This window comes from Apteryx rowi, unplaced genomic scaffold (assembly GCF_003343035.1).
Source record: "Apteryx rowi isolate R43461 unplaced genomic scaffold, aptRow1 scaffold_247, whole genome shotgun sequence".
In the NCBI taxonomy this organism is placed as follows: Eukaryota; Metazoa; Chordata; class Aves; order Apterygiformes; family Apterygidae; genus Apteryx; species Apteryx rowi.
In genome coordinates, this window is record NW_020448830.1 from 414,059 (window position 1) to 440,442 (window position 26,384).

General features: G+C 36.2%; 1 protein-coding gene across 2 annotated transcripts in view; it reads left to right on the forward strand.

Moving 5' to 3' along the window:
* The window catches only part of UBR5 (ubiquitin protein ligase E3 component n-recognin 5), a 72,921-nt gene extending 46,537 nt beyond the window's left edge, over positions 1-26,384 (forward strand). The window contains exons 30-59 of one of the 2 annotated variants that reach the window (XM_026066737.1): positions 10-128; positions 210-336; positions 436-565; positions 800-960; positions 1,526-1,765; positions 2,516-2,639; positions 3,403-3,514; positions 5,130-5,261; positions 6,187-6,444; positions 6,793-7,061; positions 8,960-9,171; positions 9,546-9,776; positions 11,270-11,343; positions 12,054-12,226; positions 12,305-12,439; positions 12,994-13,214; positions 15,805-15,925; positions 16,037-16,135; positions 16,431-16,674; positions 17,265-17,376; positions 17,882-18,026; positions 18,325-18,455; positions 19,051-19,111; positions 19,428-19,603; positions 20,133-20,222; positions 21,593-21,743; positions 22,135-22,248; positions 23,384-23,528; positions 24,114-24,199; positions 25,224-26,384. In XM_026066737.1, coding sequence (XP_025922522.1) covers positions 10-128; positions 210-336; positions 436-565; positions 800-960; positions 1,526-1,765; positions 2,516-2,639; positions 3,403-3,514; positions 5,130-5,261; positions 6,187-6,444; positions 6,793-7,061; positions 8,960-9,171; positions 9,546-9,776; positions 11,270-11,343; positions 12,054-12,226; positions 12,305-12,439; positions 12,994-13,214; positions 15,805-15,925; positions 16,037-16,135; positions 16,431-16,674; positions 17,265-17,376; positions 17,882-18,026; positions 18,325-18,455; positions 19,051-19,111; positions 19,428-19,603; positions 20,133-20,222; positions 21,593-21,743; positions 22,135-22,248; positions 23,384-23,528; positions 24,114-24,199; positions 25,224-25,436 — 4,606 coding nt within the window. In that variant the 3' untranslated portion in view covers positions 25,437-26,384. Of the gene's footprint in view, positions 1-9; positions 129-209; positions 337-435; positions 566-799; positions 961-1,525; positions 1,766-2,515; positions 2,640-3,402; positions 3,515-5,129; positions 5,262-6,186; positions 6,445-6,792; positions 7,062-8,959; positions 9,172-9,545; positions 9,777-11,269; positions 11,344-12,053; positions 12,227-12,304; positions 12,440-12,993; positions 13,215-15,804; positions 15,926-16,036; positions 16,136-16,430; positions 16,675-17,264; positions 17,377-17,881; positions 18,027-18,324; positions 18,456-19,050; positions 19,112-19,427; positions 19,604-20,132; positions 20,223-20,995; positions 21,038-21,592; positions 21,744-22,134; positions 22,249-23,383; positions 23,529-24,113; positions 24,200-25,223 lie in introns of those variants that run through there. The other variant, XM_026066736.1, reaches the window with a different exon arrangement.

Genomic DNA, 26,384 nt, shown 5'->3' on the forward strand with positions numbered 1-26,384 from the left:
GTATTACAGGGGAGAACATCTTCTGCTGTTTTTAGTACAGACAGTTGCCAGGCAAACGGTGGAACACTGCCAGTACAGACCGCCTAGAATTAGGGAAGATCGTAATCGTAAAACTGCAAATCCTGAAGGTAGGAGCTGTTTCACTGGAACAAATGGGCAATTTCTGTATTTCTGTATCTCTTTCTCACTTTTTTTTTTTGTTTCTTTAGATTCTGATATGCCTGATCATGATTTAGAACCTCCTCGATTTGCCCAGCTTGCTTTGGAACGTGTTTTGCAAGATTGGAATGCACTGAAGTCTATGATCATGTTTGGCTCCCAGGAAAATAAAGACCCGTGTGTATTTACAAATACTTGTCAATGTAAAGTTTGATCTGACATTTGAGACCTACTCACTTACATAAAGTTTATTCCTTTCTTTTTGTTTTTTCCAAGTCTTAGTGCAAGCAGTAGGATAGGTCATCTTTTGCCTGAAGAACAAGTTTACCTTAATCAGCAAAGTGGAACTATTCGCTTGGACTGTTTCACACACTGCCTTATTGTCAAGTGTACAGCAGACATTTTGGTAAGCACTCTTAGTCATGTTTTAAATACATTTCTGAATAATGTGACATTAAAGTATATCTTGGGTGATACAGACCAATTTGAAATAAACTTTGTTAGTGGTGGTGTGATTTTTTTTTTTTTTTTTTTTTAATTATACTGTTATGACTATGGTCTGCCTTTGAATCTTGCTCTTGCTCGTTTCAAGCTTCTAAATTACACACCTTCACTGTGTTGTAATCACCTTTTTTAATAGCTTTTAGATACTTTGCTGGGTACTTTGGTAAAGGAGTTACAAAACAAATATACGCCAGGACGTAGAGAAGAAGCTATTGCAGTTACAATGAGGTTCCTGCGTTCTGTGGCAAGAGTGTTTGTCATTCTTAGTGTGGAAATGGCTTCCTCAAAAAAGAAAAAGTAAGTGTGTTTTTGTTTTGTTTTGTTTTAATTCTTCCTATTAATGAGTTGATGCTAATCTGTAATAGGCAGAACCATTTGAATTAATTTGCAGTCTGTGGGCAGCATTGTGTGAAAAGCATATAGCTGAAGACTAGACAGTAGCTGCTAATATTGCATGCAGCCTTTTAAATAGTGTTTGTTAAGCTTATATTCTTTTAAACTAGCATACTGAACTTTTCTGCTTAAAAACTTAAGGATTTGAGGGAAGTAGGGTTTTTTTTTACATATTTATCAAAATTATAATCTATAGTTGTTTGTCACTGATAGATTTAGATAGCCAGCTTTAGTCCTAAGTTATTGAATGATGCATGTTTTTAACTGACTTTTTAATAACTGTACAGATTGTTACTACACACCCCCACACAAACCCATGCGTGCACACAAATATATTTTATTATTATTTATTATATGTATTTATTAATGATTAATATATTTTTGGAGAAACTTTTATATAACTAAAGCTTTTTGAAGAGACGATACATTTGACCTTTCTTTTTCCTTCTTTCCCCACCCCTCCTCCCAGCAATTTTATTCCACAGCCAATTGGAAAATGTAAACGTGTGTTCCAGGCATTATTGCCCTATGCTGTCGAAGAGTTGTGCAATGTAGCAGAATCTCTAATTATTCCAGTCAGGATGGGAATTGCACGTCCCACAGCACCCTTTACTCTTGCTAGCACTAGTATAGATGCCATGCAGGGAAGTGAAGAACTGTTTTCTGTAGAGCCTCTACCACCTAGGCCGTCATCTGACCAGTCTAGCAGGTAAAGCTCACTATATGTTCTGTTCTCCTGTGGCTTGTCAAAGTTTGAGTTTTGTTTTGGTTTTCTGTTAGCTTTTTATTTATAGGCCAACCATTCTGGAAATGCTTTCCTACTGACAGAATTATGGAATAATTAAGATTGACGTGGACCTTCAGAGGTCATCAGGTCCAATCCCCCTCCCCAGTTGCATCAGGTTGCTCAGGGACTTGTTCGTTTGGGTTCTGAATCTCTCCAAGCATGGAAATTCCGCAGTGCTTTGGGGCAACTTTCTGATATTTGACCACCCTCATTTTGAAGAATCTTTTTCTTATATCTAATAGGAATTTCTTGTTCTAATTTATGTCTGTTTCCTCTTATCTTTCACTGTATACTTCTGAGAAATAGCCAAAAAAAAAAAAAGGAGTTTTTTGCCAGCAGTAATGTAAGTGGTCTGCTGTCTGGAAATATTTACACATGAAGCATGGAGTATCTCTACAGGCTTTGAGAGGATTTCTGGTTTTAGGTGGTCTAGTTGTGCTATGTGATCATTTCAACTTAGCTTTGCTGTGACTGAGTTATTCCCCCTTCCCATTCTCCCATCTAGGAAAAAGAAATTGATCCTAGTTTCTTGATAAACCTGGCAGAATCTTTTCATTCTTCCAGTCTAGCCATTTCAGCATGTTTTTAGATTTCCTTTGAAAAGGGATTTGAACTCTTGCTTCTTGAACATGCTTTTATTTTTATAACAGAAGAGAAATTTCTTTTTTTAAGTTCCAGTCAGTCTCAGTCATCCTACATCATAAGGAACCCTCAGCAAAGACGAATCAGCCAGTCGCAGCCAGTTCGTGGCAGGGATGAAGAACAAGATGATATCGTTTCAGCAGATGTGGAAGAGGTCAGCTTTCTTAATTTTTCTCAGTATGGCATGTAATGTGTGTTACAGCACATTAGCACATGGTATCRCATCTGAACCAGCAGGTCACGCATCAGGGACTTCAGTTCACCAAAGATGTTGAGACTATTCCTTATAGCGCTGTAGTACTTCATGAAGTCCGACTGTGCCATATGCGTTCTGTTGTATAATCAACATAGTTTTATCCTTCTGTAGGTGGGGACAATATTTAACAATGTTTAATGATTTCAGAATGTACTAAATGCCTTGAATTTGACAGAATTGCAGTTTGATTTAGAACACTAATAAACGCATCTCTAGTCGGTTTTGCATATAATCTTACACTATATCCTTGTTAAAACACTTTTTAAGTCTTTCAGCATATGGTTGCTATTATATAGATTCCACTAGAGAACAAGAGGGTCTTTTACCAGAAGGATGGTTCTTCAATATTTGGAAACTAATTTTAGGTTTTGTAGGCAGCATTAGCATTAAAGTCTAATGTCATAGTCTGTCTTGTATTTGTGACCCTGGATTTTTTCATAATGCTATGAAATGTAAAATGAAATTACATAAAAACTTATACCCCAGCTGCTCTCTCCTAGCAGCTGTACAGCTACTGCAGCTGTAAGTTGATTTTTTTTTTTTTCTATCAATAGATTATTTTTTTCTATTTCTTAGTTTTTAAAGCTAATTTTACATTGGGTTTTTGGAAATATGTAGATATGGAAGATACAGTAGCATAAACTTATAATGCTGTTTTTAGGTTGAGGTAGTTGAGGGGGTAGCTGGTGAAGAGGACCATCATGATGAACAAGAAGAACATGGTGAAGAAAATGCTGAAGCAGAAGGACAGCACGATGAGCATGATGAAGATGGTATGTGTGTTTTGTAATGATCCCTTAATGATCTCATAATCAGGAAATTAGACATGACAAAAGATGGCAATATTAAAATGCCTAAAGAATGAGATAAAAACTGTTTTATTGTATAACATGAATCATACAAATTACTGGTAGGATGAACAAGCTGTGCAGTAAAAACAATAGGGATCTTCAGAGGTCACCGGTGATAATGATTTGGGATACCTGCATAAGCAAAGAGAACTGAAGGATATAGGGCTGCACATCTTAGAAAGGAGATGAGTAAAATTATGGATAATTAGTAGTAGGCAGGCACATAAACTTTTTTATTTTTATTTTTCTCTGTGCACAAGGAGAGAATATTCAGGTACCAAAGAATAGAAACCAAATGTTAGCATGTGTTTTGTTAACAATATCCATTTTGTCTTTGGCACTTGCCATTTTAAAATGTTGTTGACATAAATTATTTGAAGGATTTAAAAAATAGCCTAGCTCTTTTATGGTTAATGATAGAGTAGTGGTTATGGTAGATTTGTTCTCAAAAGGGATCTGAGCCATTGTGCTTGAGTTTTCAGACCAGTCACATACTGTTAAATTGTAGATGAACTTTCTGATAGACAGAATTAATCCATTATGTGAAATAATGTTTGCCGTCAGTGTGACTTATCTGGTATCAGTCACACTGGGATTAAATGGCCCAAAGTTATGATAAAAGTGTGTTACCTTCTACTCTTTTTAACTATGCATCATGTTTCCAGTCAACCCATTCTCAGTACAGTGTTAATTCATTTTCTGATTATTTGAAACATTATTTCTCAAAACTTAAACCTGAATAGAAACTGTATTTTTTAATTAGGTGTTTCTGTGTTTTGTTTTTAAGTTTTCAGATATTCCTTGGATAGTCATTTGAAACAGCTTAAGGTTAATTGTCCTAATATATGTGCACAAAGAAAGTTGTGGAGTCTTTTGGCTTGAGTGGCTAATTGTGAATTCTTAAAGTCTTACTTTTCAGTGTGTCTTAATTTTCAGTGTTTCTGTTGAATGTACATGTGCAGTTCAGAGTGAGAGGGCATTGAGGTTCTTAATGTTTTTCTGTGATTTTTAACCTACCTGTAAGTATAATCTAAGGACTGATTTCTGTGTGAAACAAGATGAAAGATGTATATAAAATTAGGAATGGTGTGGAGATGGTGAACAGGGATTGATTACATGTAATGCATAACTGGAGGCAACTAAAGACACTGTTAGGTGGCAGGTTTAGAACAAATGAAAGTGATTCTTTGTATGATGTGTAACTATGAAAATCATTGCCATGGGGTGCTATGAATGCCAGAGATATAAAGGAGTTCAGGATTAGCCAAGTTTAGGAAAGAAAACTTATGTGAAGGGTTATCAAGAGCATAAGGAGGAAGATACAGTCTGAAGGCCAGGTATTGCTAACTGCTAGAAAATGGGAAGGAATGCTGCAAGTGTTTTTGTATGCTTGCACTGCTTTTATGCCCTTTCCCTGCATATCTGTTACTTTCTGCTGTAGTAAGAGGCTGTGGATTTAGTGTCTTATCTGAGACACTACAGTCATTCTAATCTTTCTCTTTTTAAACATGAGATGTTTTTGATACTGTTTTTATAGGCAGTGATATGGAGTTGGATCTGCTGGCTGCAGCTGAAACAGAAAGTGACAGTGAGAGTAACCACAGTAATCAGGACAATGCTAGTGGGCGCAGAAGTGTTGTCACTGCAGCTACTGCTGGGTCAGAAGCAGGTATGCCACATCATCTTGTGTTTACTCTAGCTGCTTAAATTTAGGTATTAAGATTAAGTTGTACAGGAAAAAGAAACTTTTAGTGATTCGAATATAGCTTTAACAAGGGCAGGACTGGCTCCACTAAAAAAGTGATACTATCCTTTGCCTTTGGATCTGGACTGCATCCAGCATTCCAAAGATATACTGGAGAAATGATTTACTTCATGACTAGGTTGGACAGAAGGAGAATTACCTGAGCATGACATCTTAACAAATATCTTTCACTTGTAATCTTATTTTCCCTTTCTTTTCATCTCTCTTCACCCTGCTTCCCCCCTCCCACCTCCATTTTTCCCACATTCTCYATTTTTCCTTTGCTTTTTCTTAACCTGTAATTGGAAAGAACTATGCAGACCTTTCTGGCGAGAGATGTATTAAGATGAGACCTATCTGCTTATTTGCTTTTAGGGAGTTTCTGCATGTGTTAGCGAGAGATTATCTGGCACACTTGTGAAATGAAATGTTTTCACTCATTTTTAGTGTAGAAGTTAGATATGGTTTAATTCAAAAACAAAACCTAACCAGTTCTTTGAAGATCTGAAAGCAGCTGCTGTACCTTCCAATTTGGWAGTGTAGATCTTAGGAATCATTGCCTGAGTGCAGAATCAGGCTCGCTTATAAGTGAAAACTTTTTAAAATCAAAATATTTCTTTATTTTTTTTGAAGTGTAAGTAATCTGACTGCTTTTTCAGGAAACTGTTATGGAAAATTAGCTGTATATCATAAAGATGATGTATTAAAGATTTGCAGCAATGATAATTGAATCTTTTTAGTATGTGTAGTTTGTTCTCATGAAGAAGCTTACAACAATGTCACAATACATGTATTTGCGCACACCAGAGCAGTTGTCAGTTGCTGTTTATTGCTTATTTTCCTTATATAGGAGCTAGCAGTGTTCCAGCATTCTTTTCTGAAGATGATTCTCAGTCAAATGATTCCAGTGATTCTGATAGCAGCAGCAGTCAGAGTGATGACATAGAGCAGGAGACCTTCATGCTTGATGAACCTCTGGAACGAACCACAAATAGCTCACATGCCAATGGTGCTGCCCAAGCTCCCCGTTCAATGCAGTGGGCTGTACGTAACACCCAAAACCAGCGAACCACTAGCACTGCTCCTTCTAGTACATCAGCCCCAGCAGGCAAGTCTGAGTAAAATGAATGCATGAATGCCAATTAACTCTGGCTTTGTTCCTTCTCCTGATTTTGTTTGTTTTCTTAGGGATGAAACGTTACATACTTGTCTTAGGAAGACAGAGATGGTGTATCTTGACTGTTCCAGTTCTGGTTTTGTATTTAACAAAATGAAACATCTATACTAGCTCTTAAGATGATGAATGTGCTTACTTGAGCTGGTGGTTTTTTACTAGCAGAGTTGTGATGTCAGTACCATATACAAGTTTATTCCTAGAAATGATATCAGTAAATACAGAAAATACATAGCAAAGGCTAAATAAATTCATTAATGTCCTACCTTCTCTTATGTTTAGCAAGTTCAGCAGGCTTGATTTACATTGATCCGTCAAACCTACGCCGGAGTGGTACCATCAGTACGAGTGCTGCAGCAGCAGCTGCTGCTCTTGAAGCCAGCAATGCAAGCAGCTATTTAACATCTGCAAGCAGCTTAGCAAGGGCATACAGTATTGTGATACGACAGATATCTGATCTAATGGGTCTGATTCCCAAGTACAATCATCTAGTGTACTCCCAGATTCCTGCTGCAGTGAAGCTGACTTATCAAGATGCAGTAAACTTGCAGGTAAGAGCATCCAAAACTTTGTGGATAAAATTTCAATATGGTTGGGTTTCTTTAGGTAGAGTCATAGAATTGTGGAGGCTGGAAGGGACCACTGGAGATAATCTAGTCCATCTCCCCCTCAAAGCAGAGTTAAGTAGAGCAGGTTGCTTAGGGCGAGATCCAGTCAAGTTTTGAGTATCTCCAAGGATGTACGCTCTACAACCTCTCAGCGCAACCTCTTCCAGTGTTTGACCACCCTCACAATAAAAAAAGGCTTTTCTTATGTTTAAATGGAATTTCCTGTATTTCAGTTTGTGCCCATAACCCCTTTTCCTTTCACTTGGTACCACTGAGAAGAGCCTGATTCTGTCTCCTCTATCCTCTCTCCAGATAATGAATTGACAAGACCCCCTCCCCCCCCGAGTCTGTTTCTCGAGGTTAAACAATCCCAGCTCCCAGCCTCTCCTAGTGTGAGAGATGCTGTAAGATGAAGTAGACGTAGTTACTGATTCCATCAGATTCTTCTGATTTTAATACATATTCTTTCTAAATTCTTTCAAAAAAGGAATTTCTGATTTTTTTTAAACCAAATCTGACTGTTAATATTTCATAATTCTTCAATTGAAGTTTGACTGCTTTGGAGATACTAGCGAACTATCTCTTGCCCTGTTTTTTGAACTGAACTGCTGAATCTATAAAAGAAGAACATTAGTGAGGGCCAAACAATTAAATAAGGTAAAAGACTTCCAAAAGGCAGTGTACCTCATCTCCTGTTTCAAAGACAAGATCATCCTTTCCCTGTTACTTGCACGTTTTTTGGTACAGTGGTCTTGACTATCAGTTTTTGAAAGTGTATGTAAAATGGATCTTTAGGGAATTATTTGAAAGGGAAGACTTGTGTCTGGCATGTATAAGAAGAAACAAKGTTCAAAGACTAACAACACAGAAGGAACTTAAGTGTTTATAAAATTTATATAGGACTTGAATGTAATGTTAGTGTATAGAAGGGAAATAATCTGGGGATGTGGATTAGCAGCCTGAATTTAGTACAAAAATTTCTGTTCTGGAGATTCTTAGTGGGTGATTGTCTCTACTGACTAGAGATGTTTTGCAAAGGTTAACTTTTTGCTATTTTAAGTCTGCAGAAGAGAGCTGTCTGGTTGAGGCAGAAGTATTTGTATTAGCCTATGAAAGCTTGAGAGCTGAACTTTTATTTGGATATAGAAATGGGGTTGAGACAGCACTCTCTTAGTTTAATGGATACAATAACGTCTTTGAGGAGGGAGGGATGTTTCTGAAAACCAGAGTGTAGAGGAATGAAGAGGCCAGACTGGTGTTAGACCAAACAAACAGATCAGTGGAGTTAGGAAATGGCAAGAGCAGCAGCCTACAGAGCCTGTATTGGGAACAAAAGAGGGCAAAAACTGGAACAGGAGGAGAATTTTGTATGTGGACATAGTTCTCTGTGTGGGTCTTAACTTTGTCCTCTTCGTTGAATAAGTTGCTAAGTGCCAAAGGATGGTGAAGTATCTGAACGGTGAACACTGTAACAGGATGAGGGTTGTTAAAACTAGCAGAGAGTCAGGAATTGGACCAGAATCCCCAAAATGTGCACAGCTGGGAGGTTGTGTGTGGTCATAAGGTGAGGAGCAGAAGACGCGTCCAAAAGGGAGAAGGGTGGTAACAGTGCTTTAGAGACACCATACTAGTAAATGATGAGAGTTGCATACCCCTTCAGCAAATTATCTCTCTCAGCAGAACTGTTAGGAAGTTAGTTTATAGGTTGTTCCTGAATGTGATTTTACAGCCCCTTTGTATGTCAAGAATTAGACTGAACTTAGCCATGGTGGAGCTTGTATTGCAATTCTCGTCATCTAATTTTATTGTGTGCATAATTCATTACATCTCATTTTCTGTAGAATTACGTAGAAGAAAAGCTCATTCCCACTTGGAATTGGATGGTTAGTATCATGGACTCTACAGAAGCTCAGCTGCGTTATGGTTCTGCATTAGCATCTGCTGGTGACCCTGGGCATCCGAATCATCCTCTCCATGCATCTCAGAACTCGGCCAGAAGGGAGAGGATGACAGCCCGTGAGGAAGCTAGCTTAAGAACACTCGAGGGGAGAAGGTATGAAAATAGTTGGAATGTTGAATACGATATCAATTACTAGTTTTACAGTCAAATCCTTTTGTTCACTGACATTTGGGGAATTTAATTTTTAAATACATCAGCATAGTTGTTGTTTTGATTTAAGATTGATTCCTGTTATTGCTACTATTTGATTTACTCTGAAGTACTAGCTTTATCTTGAATGTTAACTGTTTATATTATTAGCACTTGAGCTGTTTATACACAGTAAAGCATAAAACCGTAATTGTTATTCTTGTTATCACACTGCTTTTATGTTTTTGAGTTTTCACCTCCATATTTGAAACACATAGACTAATATGTAAAAGATTTGATGCCTGATCTCTCCGTATTCAATTCTTTTCTTTCACTAGACGTGCCACTTTACTCAGTGCCCGTCAGGGAATGATGTCAGCACGTGGTGATTTCCTGAACTATGCACTGTCTTTGATGCGTTCTCACAATGATGAGCACTCAGATGTTCTTCCTGTTCTAGATGTCTGTTCGCTAAAGCATGTAGCATATGTTTTTCAAGCCCTTATTTATTGGATTAAAGCAATGAATCAACAGACAACGCTGGATACTCCTCAGCTGGAACGGAAGAGGTATTGAGGCTGACTCGCAGAAATTGTTTTGAGAAAGCTGCACGTGCCCTTTGTTTCAAGTACTTGAGTTGTTACGCAGCAACTCATATACATTTGAAGACTGTTAGGCCAGTTGCAGCGTCCTGTTCAAATCTCATCATGGTGACTGCTGTAAAAGATTTTCTTACCACTGAAACTTAAGTTTGATGTCTAATTCCATGACAGCGCCTCTAAAAGATTTACTTCAGACAATTTATCAGCTCCAAAATGCAGTCTGCTCCTCATATTTAACGTGATAATGACTAAATAAGAATTTTGTCAAACATGTTAAGAGTGATGTGAGAGAATTTTGAAGTTTGGTATAAAGGGCACAGGAGTTCTATTTTCTGTTGAGTTGTGGGTACTTGAGACTTACCTGATTACTTAATGCACAGTAGGGAAATCAGTAGTTGAAAATGTCATTAAGTTGAAAATCTACTCTATTTCAACTATAGCATTTTATAAGTTCTATTTCTTACAAAAGAGTAATGATTAACAATGCTCAGTTTAGTTCCATGCTTACTGAATTTTGTAAACTTCCCTCATATAACACAGACTCAGCTTTTTAAGCTCACAGGTTTTTTTTTGTTTGTTTGGTTTTTTATGTCCTTCAATTTGAAACGGCAATTAATAATCACAGGATTGTCTGTATATTGATAGTCTACACCATCTGTTTCCATTTCTTATTAAGTTTTGAGGTAATTTATCTGAATAGTCCTTGTCTACAGTTAGGTAAAATGCAAATCTTTGCACCTTCCTGCCCTGAATTTTCAGTATCACAGGTCACACTTAACTTTTTTTCTTTTCTCTACAAAGTTTAGTAACTGTGATATATATGTGGTATCAATATTTTAGACATCTAGGACTACTGATTTAGTTCCAATATTATGTTAAAGATATCTTGAGGCCTCTTACAACTTCAGAATGTATCATCTAATCTGCAAATATATTTCACGATGCACAAAGTGCATACTAATCAAAGTTCTTGCCCTGTTCTATTAAACAGTTGCATCCATTTCTTTAGTGCACTTCTCACTGACTTATCTTTTGCACTGTGATCAGTGAAACTATTTTTTCTACGATAAAGTGAATTCATGCACCAGTGAATTCTAGACTAGCATTCATTATATGATTCTTTCCCTAATTTGGGGTTCCTAGTTTGTTTATATTGGCATATTCTTCAAACAAACAAACAAACAAACATACCCATCACTGTCTGAAGCTGTAAGTTTTTAGATAAAACTTGGAAGTAGATATCTGTAGGTGGCCATATAACTAGAGGAAATGGTAAGCGTGAGTATGTAATGAGAAATACTCTACAGCTTTGAAAGCCATGTTCCAGTGCAACATACCTACTTGACAACCAGTGATTTCAGTGCAAGTTCTTATTTGCATGTATAGCTCTCGGGTACCCTTACTGATTGTACTGTTGCTTTTGTTGATCGCTATGTTTACAAATTTTGTTTTGTTCTTAGAACTCGGGAACTTTTGGAACTGGGTCTGGACAATGACGATTCAGAACATGAAAATGATGATGACACCAATCAAAGTTAGTATGCCAAGATCTAACACTTTCTGTTTTTTCCTTTTAGCTAGCTGTGACTTTGAATAAGTTTTACTACCTGTGTATGTTATGTTAATGCAGTGAAAGAATGTGCTTTTAAAGCTGGCTTTTAGTAAGACTTTCATACCATCCTTGCTTCGCCAAACATCTATCTTTGCCTGTTCTCATTCTGGTGCTCTCTTTTTGTCTCCTTTCTCTCAAAATTGTGTAAGTTGTGCCCTAGCTTATAGTCCTGCACAATGACAGAATTTAAAATTTGAATCTGAGTTAAATTATGATTTTTTGGTCTGATGAAACTGCTGCTGAAAAGGGTAGAAAATACACTCTGTACTGTACTCCATACTCCATCCCCCAAAAAGATAAGGTCCATGGCTTCCCCCCACCCCCCCATTTGTTTACTTTATCTCTCATTTTACTCCTCTGTGTCAATTGTAATCAGCAATCAGCACTGGAGGAGCATTGCCAAGGGATAGTTGTCACTACAAAGCTGGTTACAATAAAAGGAATAAGGGTGGCAACTTTTAAGAACTTAAAAAATACAGGATCATCATGTAGAACTGTTAAACTTTCAGAGAGATAAACTTTCAGAGATTCCTGCTGCTCCAATCAGATAGCTCCTTAATTTTTGATGTTTTGAATCCTTTGCTTTTATAACTGTAGGTGAAAACTGAAATAAAACCTTCTCTGATATTTAGGTGCTACACTCAACGACAAGGATGACGACTCCCTCCCAGCAGAGACTGGCCAAAATCATCCATTTTTCCGACGGTCAGACTCCATGACGTTCCTTGGCTGCATTCCACCCAATCCTTTTGAGGTTCCTCTGGCAGAGGCCATCCCCCTAGCAGACCAGCCTCATCTGTTACAGGTGACATCAGAGATTGTGTTCTGGAAGATAATTCCTGTTTGCTTTTTCATGTCTAACTGAAGTATATTATTTACCCAGAATGCTTTTGTTATTTTTCAGCCAAATGCTCGCAAAGAAGATCTATTTGGCCGACCAAGTCAGGGTTTATATTCATCTTCTGCCAACAGTGGGAAGTGCTTAATGGAAGTGACAGTGGATAGAAACTGCCTTGAGGTAGATTAAAGGTTTTGTTATTTCAAACAGTGGGGTTAGCTGAAGCTAGTACCTTCATCCCTTAAAAAGACACTTAAATGCTTTTAAAGAGAATCATGTTAAGTATCTTTCCAAATGATAATTTGAGAGCCCAGGAAATATAAAAATTTGGAGTTGTTATGAAAAACTATGCTCTAATTTTAAATCTGTTTTAAATTTGAGGGACTTTTATGGTTACTGACTAATCTAATATCTAATTTCAGGCAGTATTTTAAAGGCTACAGTAGCATCTGCACTAATAGTGATATACCAATTATACTTGATTCTTTTTATGACAAATAATTATATCCCAGTAGGATTGACTTGCCTGTAAGACTGAACATTAAATGGCATGTGTATGAAATGCAAACACAAAACAGGAATGTTTTGTGAAATTATTTTGAGACACTGAGATTATTGTGTTTTAACAAAGCAATTACAGTGCTTATTTTTGTGTGGCTTGAAATTTGTATATATCCTGAAAAAGCAAAAGTGCAATTTTAAAATACAATTAAATTTTACTTCTCCTTGTTTAGGTTCTTCCAACTAAAATGTCTTATGCAGCCAATTTAAAAAATGTTATGAGTATGCAGAATCGGCAGAAGAAGGAAGGAGAGGAACAAAATGTGCCTACAGAAGAATCTGAGAGTTCGAAGCCAGGGCCTTCAGCACATGATCTTGCAGCACAGCTGAAAAGCAGCTTGTTGGCAGAGATTGGACTGACTGAAAGTGAAGGGCCACCTCTCACATCTTTCAGGTAGTTGGAGTTAAAAATTACGCTATAAAATATTGCTGAACTGATAGAATGATATTTGGTACAGGTTTTTGGATTTGGGGTGTGTGTGKGGGGGTGTTAATTAAAATAAGTAGCTTTATTTAGTTTGAATTTGCCACTAGTATTTGGTAGATGTTAAAACAAACATCTGAATAGACTTAAAAGAAGAAGTTTTTGCAAACTATAGTAAGTCTTACTACCTAACTTCATGCTGCGGACAAGCTTTGACTTCTTAGGTAGCTAAGTCAAGTGTTGGAATTGACAGCTTGCCACCTCTGTGTGTGGTGATACTGACTGTTTTATGTAGTTTGGGACTGAACTGCTCTCACTTTGAATTAGAGCTTTTTTTAAATGAAGGTCTTAATTGAAGGGATAATAGTGAATTCCATGTGGCAATGAAGTTACATGCTTTTAGAAAAATTACTCTTTGGAAACAAGACTTGTGGTTCAGCTGAAACTAAGCAGCTTCATGTAGATGTTGTTGTTGTTTTTTTCTTATTAGTATTCCATACAGGTTTTGTCCACAAATTTATTGTACTGTGATTATGTTGTTCTGTAATAGCATTTATGTAAATGACATGTCACTTAACATCTGAAAACTTAAAAAAACAAAACAAAACAAAACCTGTTGGGTTCAATTCTTTACACTGTGTATACATATGTAAACTATAGAGGAGCGTTATCGGAGAGAGAAGGGAGGAGTGACTTGCTAAAAGTATTTCTTTTATGTATATGAAAGATTAGACTTTCTTCTTTGCTTTTAATASACTGTAAACATCTTCTAAACTGCAAATTAAAAAAAAATAGATGCAGGTAACTTGTATACAAGAGGCTTGAAATAGCTGGCTAGGAAGATTTCTGGCCTGCTGATATTCATCTGTAAATTTTGCAAAAAGAGAAATTCTAGAGTAGTTCTAACGCTGTACTAATATTCCCTTTTAACTAGCGTTAGCAAACCTACATTTGACTTCTCTAGTTAAGAAAAATGGAAGAATAACCATAAGGATTCATTTAATAAAGAATGGAAGGAAAAATAACTCCAACCAGCAAGTTATTGTGGAAAGTAGACATTTAACTTGATTTTTTTTTCTGTGAAATTAAAGTTCATTTGATTGATTCCATAAAAACTACATACCTATGTACATGTGAATAATTGAGGCTTTAGAACCTCATTACACTCTGATACAAAACATTTCATGCACATTATAAAATAAAGTGTATGTAAAATATATAAATACTGGCTATGCTTTGTAAATCTCAGACTTCTATTGAATGAAATGTACTCATAGCGCTCTCTAGAAATGCTAAAAATTGTTTTTGATACCTGGAAACATAAAGTCAGTGCTAAAACTTGGAGATGGTACAAAAATAAGCGAAATCATGAATGAGTATCAAGATAAAATAGTCGTTCAGACAGTAATATAGCTATAGGAACAGGGAATTATGTTTACAAGATTTGGGATATACTTTTTGGGATAGCATAGTACTGAAAAGTACTGAATTTCTGATAAGCTTTTAGGGTTCATAATAGACTAAACTAGCAGTATGAGGTTCTAGTCTGCTGTTGTAGTTAAAAGGAACTAATGAAATGCAATTCTGTGTACAAAGAGGGAAGGCACATAGAGAATGGGATTTCTTTCTCTCTCTCTCTCTCTCTCTCTCTCTCTCTCTCTCTCTCTCTCTCTCTCTCTCTTTCACTTGACATAGAAAATGTGGGATAGCATATACAGAATCACAGAATGGTTGAGGTTGGAAGGGACCTCGGGAGATCATCTAGTCCAACCCATACCTCGTTCTGATGTCCATGTTTGTTAGAAGGTGGCTAAATTGGGAAAGTTAATTCTTCTAAACTATTGAAATTATTTAGCCTGGAGAAAATGTCTTGCCAAGATGTGAGCTCAGTTTGCTTATTTGCTTATTTTATTGGAAAAAAAAAAATCAAAAAATGACTCCAGTATGTATTATATAGAAATAATACTCCGGTATGTATATGTAGACACGTTTAGTCTACTAAGCTTTTTTCTTTCTTTTTTTTTTTTGGGGGGGGGGGGGAGGAGTGGTTTAAAATGCAAAGCAAGTTATCAGTGGTTCCTCTATATGCTTATGCTTAGTAAGCAAAAGTCATTTTTAATTGGCCAAACTCTGGGGCATTATAAGCCTAAGGTCAGTGTACAGAATCTGATTAGTCTATTCCTTTTGTATTAAGCCTAAGTAGCATTGACTAACAACAGTACAGTTTGTAGCTCGAAATCCTAGCTGTGTCTCAAGACAGCTTACATTGAAATTCTTACAGTATTTTCCAGGTTTTATTATGTAAAGTCTGTTGGCTTTATCAGTGTTGGTCAGTGATCTATAGATTATCTTAAACTAACATCTCACTCAGTTTATGACCAACAAATTAACATTGGCCTCTGAACTCTACACCTAGAAGTCCTGCATATTCCGGTTCCAAGTATCAGAAATAAGAGAACTTATTCTGAAGGCAGAGGATAAGTAAAAGCAGAAGTATACAAATCGTGGCTGAAATTTAACTTACTTTTGCTTGATTACCTTTTTTTCCTCCTTCTGCCAGGCCACAGTGTAGCTTCATGGGCATGGTTATATCTCATGACATGTTACTGGGACGTTGGCGCCTTTCTTTAGAGTTGTTTGGTAGAGTGTTCATGGAAGATGTTGGAGCAGAGCCTGGATCGGTATGTATTTTCTAGTGTAAGGACAATACTTTTTACAACTGAATTGTGAACCTCCCTCATTATTCTGTTTTTTTTTTTTTTTTTAATTTWTTTGTTTGTTTGTTTTTTAAGATCTTGACTGAATTAGGTGGCTTTGAAGTAAAGGAATCAAAATTCCGCAGAGAAATGGAAAAGCTTAGAAACCAGCAGTCCAGGGATTTAACATTGGAGGTAAAAAATGTTATTTTATTTTCCAAATTTGTTTTGATTAAAAGCTGAACTATCATACATTGCAAACTTGATAGGAGAACCTGTGTTTCAGAGTCTGCAAGCAGACATTTTAAAGCTTACCRCATGAGCTGTATTGCAATTACGCTATAGTTTTTCATACTCTTAAGTGGCATTTTCTGAGTCTATGCAGAAGTTTCCAGCACCTTACTTGTGATTTCTTGTTAAGCTAAAATTTTTCCTTTCAGTGTAGTGATTGGTAAAGAGAGGAAAACTCTGTATTTTGTGTTTTTACTAGGTTGATCGAGACAGAGATCTTCTAATTCAGCAAACCATGAGGCAGCTCAACAATCATTTTGGTCGCAGGTGTGCTACCACTCCAATGGCTGTACACCGAGTAAAGGTTACTTTTAAGGATGAGCCCGGAGAAGGCAGCGGTGTAGCACGAAGCTTTTATACTGCCATTGCACAGGCTTTTCTGTCAAATGAGAAACTGCCGAATCTAGATTGTATTCAGAATGCCAACAAGGGTACCCATACAAGTAAGTGTTATGCAGCAGTTAATCTACAGATAGCATTTGTAAAAGCCTTAGATGCTTTTTTACATTGAAATACTTGCAGTTGTTTGACTTCTGTGGTGATCTAACAAGAGAAATCACAAGAATTAAGAAAATTTTATATGTTAGTTCTCTGAGAGTGTAAATAGGCCTTTTTTGTTCCTAGGAACAAGAGGCTCTTGCTTTTCTCAGAACAGGAGACTGCTTTAGCTGTTCTTAGCTTTTCTGGAGCCTCTTTCTCCCCATACCTTACAGTAGATAGTAATTGTCTCATTTTCTCTAGGAAGTTTGTACATTTAATATGACTACTCCATCTGGCCTGTCACAAATACATTTCAGTGGTTTTGCATGTGTATATAAACTCTGAAGACTTTTGCCATTTTAAGTTCATGCAAACACTTTAGGTTCCTTTCATAAGTTTGGCTGAACCCAAACCACTACTTAAAAGTGAAGTGGTTCTGTCTCATTAATAGCTTTCAAGCTATCTTCTGAAAGTATGTTCCCCTTGCTTTGAAATTTAGGTAGGAGAGAGAAGTATAAAGGTGTTTATGCTTCTGAATTTTCTCTTCCTTCAGGTCTGATGCAGAGATTGCGAAATAGGGGGGAGAGAGATCGGGAAAGGGAGCGAGAGAGAGAAATGCGGAGAAGTAGTGGCTTACGAGCTGGTTCTCGGAGAGATAGGGATAGGTAAGTGACCTATTTTTAATTTGTCAGAGATATTTTTGTCAAATATCCTTGGTTATCTTCAGGAAAGATCCTTGTATTTCCTAAATTAAAAGTACCAGTCTTTATCACTTTCAAGAGCAAGTAACAGGGTAACTGAAATTCAATATACGCTTGAATTCTTTAAAGAAAAATTATGCTTGTTTCAGCATTGATAGGTTATGTCTCAATCAACTAAAACAACAGTAAAAACTGGTGTACTAGAGTAAAATTCTTGGGTGGTTTAGAAACAACATTGCCATTGCTGGTGGCATGTCTGGCTGCTGTTTCCAAAATACTATTAGTGGTAAAATCTCTGGTCCATTTTGATTCTCTGTTTCTGAATCATTCTCTCCAAGCAGCTAAGAGAGACGCTACTGCTCTAGCATAAAAGCTAATACTGTTTTAATTCTGGGTGTGAGTGATACTATTTCAGAGGATTTTTACATATTTTCTTTGAATTTAGTATAAACTGCTGTAACTTTTTAAGGGACTTTAGAAGACAACTTTCCATTGACACGCGGCCTTTTAGACCAGCATCAGAAGGAAATCCTAGTGATGACCCTGATCCTCTTCCAGCACATAGACAAGCCCTTGGAGAAAGGCTCTACCCTCGAGTACAAGCAATGCAACCAGTAAGACTCATCTATATAATATATTTAATAATATTGACTATTCTTGGCTTCTTTTCATTTAAAAATTATTTTTCTGTGTCCATTGCTGTTTAACTTAATGTAAAATATTTGAATATGTAGGGATGGTTTGATGTCCTTTGGGATTTTCTTTAAATTTTATTTCTGTAATTTGTCATTTAGCTTATGAGGTATCTCTTAACACATTCCATATTTAAAATACTAAAACTTTTCATAAAACTATGTTTGAAGACTAGAGAACTGGAGAAGAATAGTAAGACATTCAATTCTTTATCCCTAGGCTTTTGCAAGTAAAATCACGGGAATGTTGTTGGAATTGTCTCCTGCTCAGCTGCTTCTGTTACTAGCTAGTGAAGATTCCCTTAGAGCAAGAGTTGATGAAGCCATGGAACTCATTATTGCACATGGAAGGTAAAGTATTAAGGATTCTGATAAAAGGTGAAAACTGGTATTGTGGCAGGGCACTTGAACTGTGATATATTTGACTTTGACACATCCAGCTTATTCCTTGCTTTGTTCTAGACTTTTTCTTTAGTCAAGTGACTTGTTGACTTTGGCTCCTCATTAGAAAAGCAAGAATGCACCTCTTTTCCACACAGTCTGCTTTTTCTTTCTGAGTTGTAAGCTCCTTGAAACAAGGGCTACTGCCTAATCCTGTTCAGAATCATGAATACATTAACTACTATGTACAAATATAAAATCAAAATCCTAATTGGCTTGAAAATCCAAATGAACAAAAACTGCCCTTACAACCAAATTACAATAGCTTGCATTCTTATGTAGCTGTTGTGATTAAGGAATATAAGGAATATAGGCACATAAAGGAATATAATTTCCAAATTATTATGTTGCATAAGATTCAGAAATTGAACTTAAAAAATATATTCTTAAATGAATTCGTCAGCTTCCAGAATATGACCATTCCTTACTGTGAAATTAAATCTTTATTTGCCTTTTTTCTTTTTCTTTCTTTCTTTCTTTCTTTTTTTTTTTTTCCCCTGTCAAGGGAGAATGGCGCTGACAGTATATTGGATCTTGGGTTACTAGACTCTTCAGATAAAGTGCAGGTAAGGGATTTGTTCACCAGTTTCAAAGTTACTTAAGATTCAGTTGTACCATTTAATTAAAAAAACTTAACCAACTAGAGCCTTATTTAATCATGCAGGACAAAGTATTGCTTAGTTATCCCAATAAAGATACTGTCCTTTTTTTTTTTTTTTTTTAAATAGTAACACAAAATTATAAAACATTATCATTAGGAAATATTATAGAACTTCTTAACTAATGAAACTTAAATCTTTGGGTCTAGTAGCAAAGAGCTTGCTAATGTTGGTCAGTAACTAGAAGTAGGTTTGTTAAGTGCTATTTTGACTTTTGAAATAGGAAAATAGAAAGCGACATGGTTCCAGCCGCAGTGTAGTAGATATGGAATTAGATGATACAGATGATGGGGATGATAATGCACCACTTTTCTACCAACCTGGAAAACGAGGTTTTTATACACCAAGACCTGGTAAAAACACAGAAGCAAGGCTGAATTGTTTCAGAAACATTGGCAGGTATGTTATTAACGTACTCTTCTGAAAAAATGTAGAAGGTGAATATACAAAGTGCCAGGGAGAATGTCAAAGATCCAAAATGTAAAAATTTTATTTAATTTAATTTTTAATTTCTCACCTGGAGCTATGCAGTGGGGGATTTGAATATGTTTGCTTGAGGTTTCTCTGCCTGTTAAATTTTCAGTTTATCTTTTTCACTATCTGGAAGTTGCCAAACTGTAAGTTTTATACTGCAGGAAATGGTCTTTGGAAGTGGATTTGAGGAAAAAGTTGCTTGTTTACTTCTGTCTTACTGATTGGAGAGGGGAAAGATAATTGCCGCTTTTCCTTGACAAATGATGTTGTGGGATAAGACTGTACTGTGAAATGACATATAACAGCAACTCACTTTGGGAGATTTATGGGTCTGGAAAACTAGCTGCAGCTTATTTCTTAGAATATTCTGACTTTTTTTTAATGCAAGTTTGCTAAAAGATCTCCAATGTAATTTGTGTTATAGCAAATCAAAAAACCAAACCTTTATTTTCAGAATCCTAGGGTTGTGCTTGTTGCAGAATGAACTATGTCCCATCACGTTAAATAGACACGTAATCAAAGTTCTTCTTGGAAGAAAAGTAAGTTGAACATAGAAATCTGAATTTCCTTTAATTACATATAGTTTCATCTTAAAAACTGCATTTTGTTTCTCAAAGTGAATTTATTGACTAGCAGGGTTGGTAMTGGAGCTGTCAGGATGCTTTTAAATTAGAAAGTTTTAATTTTTTCATTTCTTAGATTTTAACTGCATAGATCCACTGGAAGTGTTGTAATAAGTGTTGTAAAGCCTTTGATTCTCTTCAGAAACAGCATATTGTCCCCTTTTTATTCCTTCCTGAGACTGAAGACTCAGAGAGGTAGTATTAGACAGTACTAGAAGATGGCATCTTGGCTTACCCAGAGGCATTTTCCTCAGTATTTGAGAGAACTCATTGAATTAAATTATAATTAAATTTTGTCTCATGGGGAAGGCAAAATTTAATTCAGAGCGATAATTACCTAAATTTTTGGCCAAAACACTTCAGGATTTTTTTTTCCTAAATAAACACTGATTATATAGTACATGTTTCATGCATTAGTCAATAACATCGTGAGTTCTGTCTGATGTAACAGACTTAAACCCAGGTTTGTTATTGCTGGTCCTTTCTTAAAAGCAATGCTGGTCACACATTCAGTTATCCAACTTCTGCATGATCTTTAATGAGAAGGGGTTAATGGCAAAAAGGTTTGCCTTCAAATATCCCCTGATATCTTTCAAAAAAGATTCTGCCTGCATTCTTTCCTTCAGGCTTTTCTTGAATATATATTCCTTGCATTTAAATGTTGGGTACATCAAAGAACATTTTGTTTGGAAAGGAATGGTGGGCTTTCCCTCCTGTCTGACAAGGGACGTAGGAAGGACCAAGGAACTTCAGAAAACAGTGAAAAGTAGGCATTGGCAGTCTGAGTCTTGGAAGCTGTAATGTGCGGCTACTGGGCCCTCAATCTCCAGACACACACTGCTGTGGTATGTTTTAATTGGAGGGGAACGTTCTTTCAGTGTTTTGGAGCACTGATGCATATTATTTCCAACTTCAGTCAAAGTTCATCAAACCTGTACTGATCTAAGTGATACACAGAAGAAACTGTCTAAAAACCCTGTTAAATTTCTATAGCCTCTACTATGCCCTTTATAGCAGAAAAGGCTTTGCAGGTCTGTTTATGTTCTGCTAATGCACCTCAGTCCGGTATTCTGGTTATGAACGTTCAAAAGCAGGCTGAAAATAGGAGTTTGGCTGGCATTATTTCCAAGAGTTTATATGCTTCATTGTGTGTAATGCAATGCCTTATACTAGTGTATACATTAGGCACAGTTCACATAATTTTGAATATATTCTTAAACAAGTGGTATGTTTCAAACATCTGTCTTTTTTTTTTTTTTTTTTTTTTTTTTTTTTTTTTTTTTAATGTTTTTTTTCATTTTTTTTTTTTTTTTGATCCGGTTATGTATGAAAGCCTTCGGCAACTTATCCTCGCTTCCCAGAGTACAGATGCTGATGCAGTGTTTGCAGCAATGGATTTAGCATTTGCAATAGACCTGTGTAAGGAGGAGGGTGGAGGGCAGGTAAGTAGAGCTGAACTTGTCTCTGTAGTTTAGGAGTTTGACAACTTACGCATGTGGTAGTGTGCATGTAATCCAGGCTCTTCTATGGTGCCAAAGCTAGTGTTCTACCCTTTCTATATTCAAAGTGAGGAGTTTTCTTTAGCCATTGAAGTGTGGGATATTTTTCCTTGAATGTGATGTAGAGCCAACGATAAAGTTGGGACAGCATAGTTGATTCTAAAGAATCGCTAAAGCTAACCAATAGTAATAGGAGTAAATTTTGCTTGTTTTAGAGCGAAAAGAGCATTATTAAGTTATAAATCACTATTCAACATATCATATCTGTTATAACAATCTCACTTACTTGTTGCTTTTCTTTTCTCTTAAAATGGTTCTTGTTGCTTTGCCATAGGTTGAACTTATTTCCAATGGTGTAAATATACCAGTCACTCCTCAGAATGTTTACGAATATGTCCGGAAATATGCAGAACACCGAATGTTGGTAGTAGCAGAACAGCCCCTACATGTAAGTCTTTGGTTTAAAACCAAACAACCCTCCACCCTGCCAAAGATTCCAGTCTGTGATTGTTTCCTCATGATTGTATTGCTAATCAGGTTCCTTTAGAAGTCTGACGGCCTGGTTAAAAAGACTTCCTAATCTCCTAACTTTTTTTGTGATTGTACAGCTGTTTATGCAATACTGTGAAGAGAAGTGTTTTGAATAAATTCTCTATTTTGTAGAATGAAAGATTACTTCTTTTAAACTCAATCTCATTGGTAAAGTACATACGTTCATTTCTTGAGCTTAAATAATAGGCATCCCCTGGAGATTTTTGTATTGCATTTAGCAGCTACTTTGTCCTAAGATCTCTTTGTCACCTTTGACTTTTGACTTTTTTAACTTTATAAACAAAGATTAAAAAGAAATCCCAGAATATTTACATAAATCACCTTGAACTCCTGACTTGGTTGTACCCTTGCTTTAAAAGAAAAAATCAGTTATGATGCATACAATTTTGTTCTTATTTTTACTACATATATTTCTGACAAGAAATGTAACAATTGACTGTGAAAACTGTATTAAAAGGAATTTGCTTTTTGAAGCCGTTTTTAAGTGAAAGTTATGGAAAAAGATGTTTTTGGTTAGTGTGTGAAAGACCAATACTTAGAACTGCTTACTGTGCTGCCAGATTTCTCTCTCATATGATACTATGCTGAAACTAGGTCATTTCTGCTGACCTTGGTTTCCTGCTGAAGTTCTGAGTAATGGTAATATGAGATGCATTTTTGTAATTATCAGATGCAATGTAATCAGATGTAACTCAGCAATGTATCTGAACTTTTCAGCAACAGAAAGTGCATTTGTTTCTGCTCCTGTTGGTTGGTAGAATATGAGTTCAAACTGTTACTGCTTTCTTTTGTATGCCTAAAACTAGCCTATGGCTTAACATAGTATTTTTCAGACCTCAGATTGGTGTAGTTCTCTGTTCCGGAAAATTTACGTCTCAGATGGTAAAGCTTAGAAAGAAAAGAACGGCTGGGAGGATAATGAATAATGAATGAGTTGATAGAGGATTTCATATGGAACTTTTCAATAATGCATTTAAGATTAATCTGAAATTGATGCGGCTACAATGTAGATCTTGTGGTTTTCATTTAAGGCAATGAGGAAGGGTCTCCTGGATGTACTTCCAAAGAATTCATTAGAAGATTTAACAGCAGAAGATTTCAGACTTCTGGTAAATGGCTGTGGTGAAGTAAATGTGCAAATGCTAATCAGCTTTACCTCTTTCAATGATGAGTCAGGTATGAAATAACTTACTCATTTAGAAACAGAGTTGCAGAGATAACTCTACCCAATATAGTACAGTGTTAACAGCATTAAACTGTCTCCAAATTGAGTTCACTTAACGACTCATTGAAAGTCATAATAAAATTCTTGCTGTTTTTTAGATAAGTTTGAAAATACTTACCTTCAGCTGGAGGGGCAGGGTGCATGTGGGAAAACACACTTTCCAACTTTAGTGTCATTTGACATTAAATACAAGGATTGTATTATTGATAGCGTATCTTTCCTTTTGAAAGTTCTAACCTAACTGTAGAATTTTAAATATGATTGAAATATGATTAAATAATTTTTAAACTACATTAGCTGTTATTAGGCTTTTTTGGATAAGGAAGAGGTGGGATTTTTCCTGATATGTCAAAATTGGCCTTTACGTTCGAAAGTGTTTATATTAGTTATACTGGAGACCAAACTAATTCTATCAAGCTTTAAGAAGAGAGTTTGTAGCTGAGACCCAACTTTTACAGTACATGTAAAAAAACAGATCTCCAAATATTTATTTTCCAGTGTACCAACTGAATTATATGTATTTTTATTTCACACAGGAGAAAATGCTGAGAAGCTTTTGCAGTTCAAGCGTTGGTTTTGGTCCATAGTTGAGAAGATGAGCATGACAGAAAGACAAGATCTAGTAAGTTATTCTTTCACTGTGAAAATGTGCAGAAGAACTGGAACTGCTTTTGTATTTTAAAGTTGAAAGTTTTAATGTTTTAAAGTCTCTTTATGTAAGCACATTTATATGTGAAGGGTAAGGTACCAGAGCAGGGAAGTTGGGATTGATTAGACTTTCAATTCTGGAAACATGAGATGTGAATCCTAAACAAACTTGCAACTGAAAGTGAGCGTGGTGTGTCCTTATCCATATTCACAAATCTGTTATGAATTACAGATACTTTCAGTCTTGGCACAGTAGTTGTTAAGCAGAGTTATTGGTGGTTAGTCAGCCATGTTGTGGGCTAGTAGGGTTTTGAGGCTGAGTTCTCTTCCTGGATCAGCTACTCTCCTGGCTTCTGTGTATCCTGAGGGCAGCTACTTCACACCTGTGTCCTCTCTGTAGGATGTCAATACCGATACTATCTCTTCCTTCTCAAGGCATTTTGGAAAGGCTGATGAGAAGCATAAAAGAGCAGGATACTATTCAGGGGGTTTTATTTTGGAAAACCTGCCTATGAATTTTGTACATTCACTTCTTAAAACTATTGAGCTTCCTGCTACTTAAGGCCTTATCTCTCCTTTACAGTTTGCTAAAAGGAAACAAGGACTAATCTGTAAAGTGAAAAATCTAGAGCATATTTCTTAAGGAATATTTGTGGTTACACTTTGGTAGTGACTCTGCTCTGCAAGTCAGTATTTCACACTGACATCACAATTCACTGGGGATTTCTTGATGTGGGATCATTTTGAGTTCTGCTTTTATTGTTTTTGATAGAAATACGTACTATAATCAGCAGCTGAGGAAAGGAAATGAGGAAATCTGTTACAAAAGCATGTAGCATAACCACTGCGTTTAGTTGGCGTATGGAAAGGACTGTATGATCAAACATACTGTGACTATTCTGTGCCATTCTTCTTTCACCCATGCCACAATGGTGATCTGTATGCAATGTGAATTTTTATAATCCTGCAAAATTTTAAATCCTGTCGTCTTCTTTCAGGTTTACTTTTGGACATCAAGTCCATCATTGCCTGCCAGTGAGGAGGGATTCCAACCTATGCCATCAATCACAATAAGACCACCAGATGACCAACATCTTCCTACAGCAAACACTTGCATTTCTCGCCTTTATGTCCCGCTCTATTCCTCTAAGCAGATTTTGAAACAGAAATTGTTACTCGCCATTAAGACCAAGAATTTTGGTTTTGTGTAGAGTATAAAAAGTGTGTATTGCTGTGTAATATTACTAGCTAAGTTTTGTAGATTTTTCCATTTGTCTATAAAAGTTTATGAAAGTTAATGCTGTCATACCCCTGGTGGTACTTTAAAGATTAAATGCAAACATTCCTGTACTAAATTTGTAACGTAAAGGCCTAAGGAGCACTAGCAGTATCTGATTGTAACAGTTTGCTAGTCAGTAACTCCTTGGCCTAACCCCAGCCAAAGATGACAGCAGAACAATATAATTTACACTGTGATTTATCTTTTTGCTGAGGGAAAATATGTAAAATGTTCTGAAAATTCACTGCTGCCTTTGTGGAAAGTGTTTCAGCAAAGGTTCTTGTATAGAGGGAGTAGGGAATTTCGAAATAAAAAATTAAGTATGTTCTGTGTTTTATTTTAACTTTTTTATGGTGTTTAATTTGTGGTTGGCTGCAGTTGTGTATCATGTATATTGAACTTGTAAAAAGTTCCTGACAGCTCAGATCTCAGACTTGAGATCATTCACTTATGAAACCACTTTCATTGCAGTTTTTGTTCTGGTTGCATTGAACTCTGGCACATCAGATACCATCACTAATATTTTGCATGTAATCTGTACCTTTAGTGGGGTTTTTTTGTACATATGATGAGGCCAATGCACAGTATTTCATAGTTCACAATCAACATTTTTTGTATCCCTATTTCAGTGAACAGACAGTCAGGAGATTGTTCCACTACCAGTTCTAACCAGACACTTGTACTACGTTATCTAAACTATGTAAACTCAGCCTGGGCACTTCCTGGTAACTGTAAAATGTTTATAAGATCATGATTATTGAAGATACATTTTGGAAAACTTTAATGTTCGTGAGCAGCTTAACTTCTTTTGTATCTAGCCTTTTTTAAGTATCTTGTTACAGTTTTTTAATAAAGAAATTACAGACAAAATACCAAGTCA